We start from the raw sequence: 7,920 nt of genomic DNA on the forward strand, positions 1-7,920 counted from the left end.
AGAGATTATATCTCTCGGCTGGCCTGGGAACGCCTTGGTATTCCCCTGGATAAGCTGGAGGAGGTGGCTGGGGAGAGGGAGGTTTGGGCCTCTTTGCTTAGGCTGCTGCCCCCGCGACCCGGCCTCGGATAAAGCGGATGAAGATGGATGGATGGATGGAGTCTTTCACTGACGAGGCGCCAGGTTTGCTAACGGGCCTGCTTGTCTTTGTGTTAGGTGGGATGCAAAACTGCATGCATGGGGCTTTCTGTAAGGACTCAAACAGCGTCTCTCTTGTCTCACTGGGTTAACAGCTCAGGTCTGGGTATAAAGATCTCTTTGTAGAAGATGAACATTTTATCCATTTGAGGTCCAGGTAGAGTCTCTCAACATGTTTCTTTTCCCCCAAAAGGGTTCAGCCAATCTTAAACAGAACAAACAAACAAACATCCTGTAGGAGATGAAGTGATTTGCCGACTCTGCTCTCAACTTCAGTCGTCTCTTCTCCTTCCATCCCAAATCTTCTTTGTCTGGCATTCCTCTGCTCTGAGCATGTAGTCACCCTGAGACTTTTCACACTGCTGCAGTAGCCAGAAAAACACGATGTCTCTCTGGACTTAATTTTTTGTGTTTCCTAACCAATTTTTAGAGTTTAGGAAATGCTCACTTGGAGAGTTTAAACCACTTTAACGGCTTGGTAACAGCTTTGGCAATCGAACAGCTGTACAGATGTTTTTTAGAAGTTAGAGGGGGAAAAACTGATCATCATCTCTGCTTAAAAAATAAGCTCGATGTAGACAAGCCCACCCATTCAGACCCTCACAGATTCAATTATTCTGTCCTCAACTCTGCGCATACCAAAAAACCGTAATGCAAACATATTTACACCCAGCTATTTGACCCTACATATTTACTTTGTGGCCTTTGATGCCCTCAGGAAGCTCCTTCATCCTTATTTCAGGCTCAAATGCACCTTATTTAGTTGCTAACAGAGGGGAAAACACAACAAAATTACTGAAACTAGTGCACATCATATCATGTCTTGTTAGCGGCAGTATCTCTGAAATTCTGATACGCAGCCTGATGTCAGTATTGACTCAGAGTTGTGTGCAGCTTCCTGTCCTGTAGCTGGCTGAAGGTTTGGAGGCCCGGGCCTGTGGCCAGCTCAGGCATCAATGAGGCCTTCAGCCGAGGGCACAAAAGGCAGCTTGTGCGGTCACGCAGGGCAGCAGGCTGCAACCAGTAACAACCGGACAGGCTCTAGCCAGCCAGTGGCTGGGCACTGGATGTCAAACAAACTTGTTTATTAAATATTCTCTATGTGTGAAAGGCTGCACCTTCTGGACAGAAGGATTTAATAAGAAGGTTAAAAAAATAATAACATGTTTTCCGTTGGGTTTGTTTCCATGAGGTAGGGTTTGAATCTAGTCAAGGAGCCACTAGAGAAAAAAAAAATATTATCTACTGTCTGTGCCTCAGCATGTTTGGACTCACAGTTCTTTCACATGACCACTCCAATGGTTTTCTTATAAATGGATTATAATCTCTATTAACGTGGTGATTGTTATTGTGGTAATTAGTCAAGTTTGGATTTATATTATTAGAGTTTTTGATATTGTAACCATTCATGCACAACATTTAGCTGTTAAACTGCAATACACGAGTGCATAATTAGTTCATAGTTAATGGAATAATTCATTATACCTTATGATTTTTAAGGTATACCTACAGAGTCTCACAGAGCTGCATTTTGCAATGGTACATCATGGCACAGTTTGTACTACTCCCATTAAAAAAACCAGCACAGTTATTTTTGATATATATATAATGAAGTGCCTGTGAAACAGTTCTGACGTTGGACATCTTATTTGTTGTTCTCCTTTTTGTTAGAGCAAGTTCGCACTGTTTTCTGAAAGTAGCAGCACGCACCAGTGCTTTGAGGAGTTTTCATTTCTAAAAATAAAAATGAGTTTTAGAAAGAAGTTATTTTCATTTTAAGCCCACAGAGCATTCAGAGCAACAAACAGCAACAGCAGCCTTGAGTTGTGTTAACATGTGTGCTATATATATATAAAATGACAGTTTTGTCTGTCCGATTTAACCATGTGAAGTGTGAACCAGGAAAAGATATTTTGTTATTTGAACCTTCTAACAAATCAAATGAAATTACATATATGAATTTTAATTTGTAACATATTTGCTGCATCTGTCATTTACGTGCAGTTTCCTGCTCACAGTAGTAGCGCTCACTGCGTGCATATGTGTACATCGCGTTTTTCAGGGTGGAAAAAAATCTTTGCTTGTTTCTCTCTTTTTAAAGATACACAACTCCAGCCGTTAGCCTTTCTTCTTATATAGCACAGACTCGCTACGCGTTTGGCAGGCTGTGGGCAGGGCTGATTTCAGACACTAAAAAGCACAGAGGCCCATTTGTTGGGGCCCCTGGCCTCCTTGCTCAGGATTTCACACAAGTCAGACAGGTGACAAAGCACGCAGACGAATGCATGTGTAAAGCAACCTGGCAGAGCATCGAAAACCACAAGTAATGCAGCCCAGACATGACACCGGTGGTGTTGTGTGCCCTCGCTTCGCCATCTTAAAATACCACAGTAGGTGGACACATTTTCCACAGTAAAATATTTGAAAAATAATTGGTGTGTGTTTTGGATTTTACTCTGAAACAAGGACAGCCTGAAGAGACTTTGTTTTCCATTTTCACATTACACAACTACACCACTGTCAAGGCTACGATTTTTAACACTGAGTGTATGTGAGTAATTATCACACTGTTTTTGCTTAGACTTCTTATTTGACATTTCTCTGTGTGTTTCCTATGCTGAGTCAACCAATGAAGCTGCCTGTCACGCTCATCTTGGATGATGTTGTGGTCAAGACTTGTGACAACAATTGACGACACTGCTGTATGACAATGCAGTCGTGCCACTGCAAATTTATATATGAAGTCAGCAGAGATGCAACCTGTAGCCATGACGACTTGGCCTTATTAGCACTTCTCCTGGCGGGAGTTTTTTTTTTGCTCTGTGATCCAACAAAGCATTCATTCGTCAGTGTTGGCAGGCATAGAAGACATGCTTTCACCTTGCAACTGCACCCTCCAAAGTTAGAACAGCCCACAAAATGTAAAAAGCTGTAGGCAAGTCATAACTCCTGCAGACTTGTCTTTCACAATATATGTAGGTGTTGTGTAATCGGTGACAGGTCACACATTTTTCTTTGCCTCTTTCCCATACAAGACAGGGAGGACCTTGTTGCCCCCATTTCCCTCTTGACTGCTACTCTGACCTCTAGGCCTGAGAGCCAGTCTACAGTCTCCCGAGGTTTTCTCGAGTGAATCTGAGATATATTCCAAGGAAACACTGGCAGAGGTAAGAGAAAGTGAAAGAAAGAGCAGTGATGTGGCAATCTGTCAAGGGCTATTTCAGATTGTCAATCCAAAATAGCCCTTATTCAGAAAACCAACAGTTTTTGTGTGAAATGTTCTTCTTACCATCTCTAAATTCTCTTCACGCACATAAAATGCACTCCAGAGGTACCAAAATCCAAACCAGCACTACGCTGAATCACTTCAGCTTAGCTCGAGTGAGAGGGCGGCGGGTTTGAGTTTCATACGAACATCAGGCAAAGCAACTGAGTCATCCTGTTCGTCAAAGAGCAGCTTTCACAGCTCTCTCAGTTCTCACAACTGCATCATTTACATCAAGCCGCCGACACACACATCAGGCCCTCAGTGTGCCTTTGTGGGAAAAATGACATGAATACACAAAGTTTTTTGTTTGAGAGCTGTGAGAAACGCAGGCAACATTGTCTAAAAACCCTAAAAATGTACTCATATATAAGAAAAGCTCAGCTATAATAAAAGAAAATACTTTCTTCTTTATGGAGATTATGAAATTATCTCAGTGTCTGTAAAGAAATCACCTCGACCTGCTTAAAAAAAATGTAAGAAATGAATTTGCCCACATTTAAAATGCGACAGGCTGATGCTTTCTTTACGGTTTTGCATGTTTCGTTCTGAAACATTTCCACCTCCATTAACTTCTTTGCAACCAGGTGATCTTTATTGTGTATTCCACAAATGTATTCCACAAATATACATACATATATATATATATATATATATATATACATATGTTACTCAGAACTAGAGGTTTTACCTGCATGGACGAAGGCTACCAGGAGGCTGAAGAGTACCAGCAGGGCAACTCTGCAGATGCTGCTGCTGTTATGAACCATGGCGGCTGCAAGCGACAAGCGTCTCCAAAAACTCCTCAAGCAGAGTCTCTTAACAAATAGCTGAGTCTGTGAGGGGAGCAGGAGAAGAGTACGGGGGAGCACAGAAGGGAGAAAGGTAAGGGGAAAGCAAGCAGGAGAGAGAGTGAGAGAGGGATGGTGGGTGGAACAAGGTGTGCACAGGATTTTCTGGACAGTGTGGACCTTGTGAACACATCATCACGGGGGCCCACCCACTCCACAACTCCAGTCACATAGTTGGGGTGAGAGGTAAACATTCGGGCCCGGTCACATCACGCAGGCCTCTATTGGACATTCAATTCTTAAAGGAAATATCTGACTGCAAACTGGAGGATGTCAGTGATAAACTACGTGCTGAGAAAATCTAAAGACAGTATCTTTGTTGATACTGCTTCAATTATGTGGACAGTATTTTAAAGGGGTGCTTCAGCAAACTGGCACTTTCAAAGAGTAGGCGGACTCTTCATAAAATACCAGCTTCTACATGTACGCTCAGGCGGATGGCCCAGTGATATTTTTCTTCCGTTCCTGTTAAGTCACCTGCTGCAGGAATTGCTGGTTTCCTGAGCAGTCAGTCTTAGGCGACCTACCAGTGAGGTCATTTTTTTTATTTCTGTCGGTTTACTTGTGGTCTGCTCTATCATTTACAAAAGACAGTTTTCATGTGTATTAGGGATCATTGTCCTGTTGGAAGCCCCAACACCCGTCTAGCTGTTGGTTTGAGGTGAAGGTGAAGAATATGGAGGTAGTCCTCTTTTATTATTTCATCCACTTTGTGCAATATACCAATACAACTGGCAGCGAAACAACCCCAGAGCACCACCACCATGCTGGACAGCTGGTAAAATGTTCTTATGTTTGAAAGCCTCACCTTTACCCCTCCAAACCCAACTCTGGTCATTGTAGCCAAATAGCTCAATTTCTGTAAATATGCCTTGGCCTTGTCAAGTTAAAAGATTTTGTAGAACCTTCAGCACACTTCTTAAAAGATTTGAGAGAATATATATATATATAAGAGCCAACTCCGCCATTGCCTGGTCCCAAATCCAGGATGAGAAAAGAGGAGGGTTGGGTGTGGGGCTAGCAAGCCCATCCTCTAAAAAAAAGCCATGCTACAGAAACTGCAACAACAAGTACATCCCGACAACTGCCTGGACAGGAAGACTCCTCTTCAGTGGGGCCCATGATGCGTGCCGGTGAAAGCAAGCTCGCCGACAAGTCTTCTTACGACCAATGCCAAGACCAGGATAGGGACCTGTAACATCAGAACCCTGAACGAAAGTGGCAAGTCAGCGCAGGTGGCCAATGAGATGAGAAGATACAGCATCAAGGTTCTCAGACTATGTGAGACCCGATGGATCGGAAGCGGCCAGACCAGACCGTCTTCAGGTGAAACCATAATCTACTCCGGGCACGAAGATGCGGACCACAATCACACCCAAGGACTTGCGCTACTGTTGGCGCCAGAGGCTACAAGGGCGCTGTTGGCATAGAAACCCGTCTCACCAAGACTCATGATAGCCAGGGGCAGGAAGATTACCATCATCCAATGATATGCAGACACTAACACAGCACAAGCAGAAGATATATTTAAGCCTGTATATATACTTTGACTCTGTGAGGATTAGAGAAAATACAAAACAAATTCAAACTTGCCCACCCGATAATTGTTTTGTAAAGTCACTAAAGATGTATGTTGTCCAATCATTCCGCCCTGGAAAAAGAATCGTTCAAAGAAATCAAGAAAAGGCCAAAATTATCTTGACACGCATGGCAATGATGAGCACATATAAATTTCTGACCATGACTCATGGGTGTAGCCAACAATCTGGCAACGTAGCATGAGGACATTTCAGTTCCTATTTACCCTTTTGAAGAGTGATTTGATTTTGTCACTGAGAACAACACAACAAGCCTAATCACTGCACATCTCTGTCATTTTAGGGGCTTTTTTCACAACACAGATCAGTTTCTGGCTGGATGCAAACCTGACAGGTGCTTCCTCTGGGAACTACAAAATCAGATTATCATAGAAAGTACAAACTATGATGACATCGTCAGCAGGTGTATCTCATTTAATACTGTTGAATTAAATATTAGATGCTAAGTGCTTAAATTATTAAGTATTACCAAGGAAACTATTTTCACATTTTCAGAACAGAACCAGTTTAACAACCCAAACTGTACTAATGGGGTCATTTTCCTCTTTCTCACCAGCAGGCTCCTGAGTGTCATTTGAGAACCGGCCTACATTTCCACTGGTTCGACCACAGATTATTATCTGGTACTAATGGCTGACATTGGGATGTATCTTCCAATCACTGTCCAATCAGCTTCTTTCCTATCATCAGTGCTCTCAGTAATTCTGACTTCAGGTTCACCAATCTTGTGGTGAAAGTATGCAGAACTGCTTCTAGGCTGGGTATCAGGGCCATGTAGGTGTAGCAAAGCTCACAGCATGGGAAGTCTGGTGCTCAGCATTTGCATTACCTAAATAAGCTCTTGTCACTGGAGTGTTTAGCCTGTGTCGCTTGTAAACTAGATTTGAGTTCCCCTTCAACATTGCAGCTGCTCGTGAGGAAGCTGGAGCTGACTGCAAGTTTTCCAGTATTTCCTGTCTGCAAACTTACACTTACACTAACTTTAAAAATGTTTATGTTCAAAGATTTTGTGTTTATGTTAAAATCTTAGTCATCTCCTTGCGAACAGAAAAATAAAACTCTCTAGGGCTGTCCTGTAGTGTCTTGAACAAGGTTTTGGTAGCAGATCCTTTGGGGCTTGTGGGACATCATGTATGTTGTGAACAGTACTGACTGTGAAGCACTGTGGTCAACATTGTTGTTTTAATATGTGCTATATAAATAAATTTTGATTTTGATTGAACTTGTACCAGAGCACCTAACTTGAGTCTGGGGAGGTAAAGACAGTTCAACACCTTGGGTTGTTTGTCAAGTCTCTTGTGCAGTTTTTGTGTTGTGGCAGGTGCTTTAGGTGTATCTTGGTCTGTGGTAATATGTAGCCGAGAGATTCACAGCCAAAGTAACTTCTGCAATTTCACATTTCATTGGAACAAGATGATTGTTATTCTTTTCAGCCATAGTTTTAGTGTTGTGGCTGATCACTATAAGTCGGTGGTGTTTTGATAAGTCATTCTTGGGAAGCCCATTCCTCATCACATGTTGATTCTCCAGAGCACGTGCTAAAAAATGTTTTGTTGTTTATGGGAGAATTTTTAATTTCCCCTTTGTGGATTTAAAAATATGACTTGACCATGTAACTAACACTAGCGCCAGCACTGTGGGAAAATGCAGTTTTACTTCCTCAATATCAGTAAGCTGTTTTTGATACTGTACTTTCGAGGCTTAAGTGTTAGTTTTGATTTAAAAAAAACAAAACAAACTGCTTATGTGGGAAAAAATTGAAAGAAATAAAGGAGCAAAAGTCTGGTTTACTGCACGCAAAATACATTAAATAGACTCTTTATTAGCTAAACCTTACTGGTACTGGGTTGAACTCCCATCTGCTTTCAGAACTGTCTTCAGTTAGATTAGTAGATTCAACAAGGTGCTGGAAACATTCCTCATATAACAGCATCACACAGTTGCTGCAGATTTGAGAGCCTCATATCTTCATATCTGCTTTTGTAACACCACCTGGTGTGGTCTTCTG

At 42.1% G+C, this 7,920-nt stretch overlaps 1 protein-coding gene across 2 annotated transcripts in view; it reads right to left on the reverse strand.

Moving 5' to 3' along the window:
* The window catches only part of snorc (secondary ossification center associated regulator of chondrocyte maturation), a 7,994-nt gene extending 3,678 nt beyond the window's left edge, over positions 1-4,316 (reverse strand). The window contains exon 1 of one of the 2 annotated variants that reach the window (XR_311422.1): positions 3,488-3,600. Coding sequence is in view for 1 of the 2 variants with exons in the window: in XM_005721341.1 (XP_005721398.1) it covers positions 4,155-4,233 (79 nt within the window). In the remaining variant the exon portion in view is untranslated. Of the gene's footprint in view, positions 1-3,487; positions 3,601-4,154 lie in introns of those variants that run through there. The other variant, XM_005721341.1, reaches the window with a different exon arrangement.
* Between the last annotated feature and the right edge of the window lie 3,604 nt (positions 4,317-7,920).

This window comes from Pundamilia nyererei, unplaced genomic scaffold (genome assembly GCF_000239375.1).
Source record: "Pundamilia nyererei isolate P.nyererei 1_Seehausen unplaced genomic scaffold, PunNye1.0 scaffold00004, whole genome shotgun sequence".
NCBI classification, from domain to species: domain Eukaryota; kingdom Metazoa; phylum Chordata; class Actinopteri; order Cichliformes; family Cichlidae; genus Pundamilia; species Pundamilia nyererei.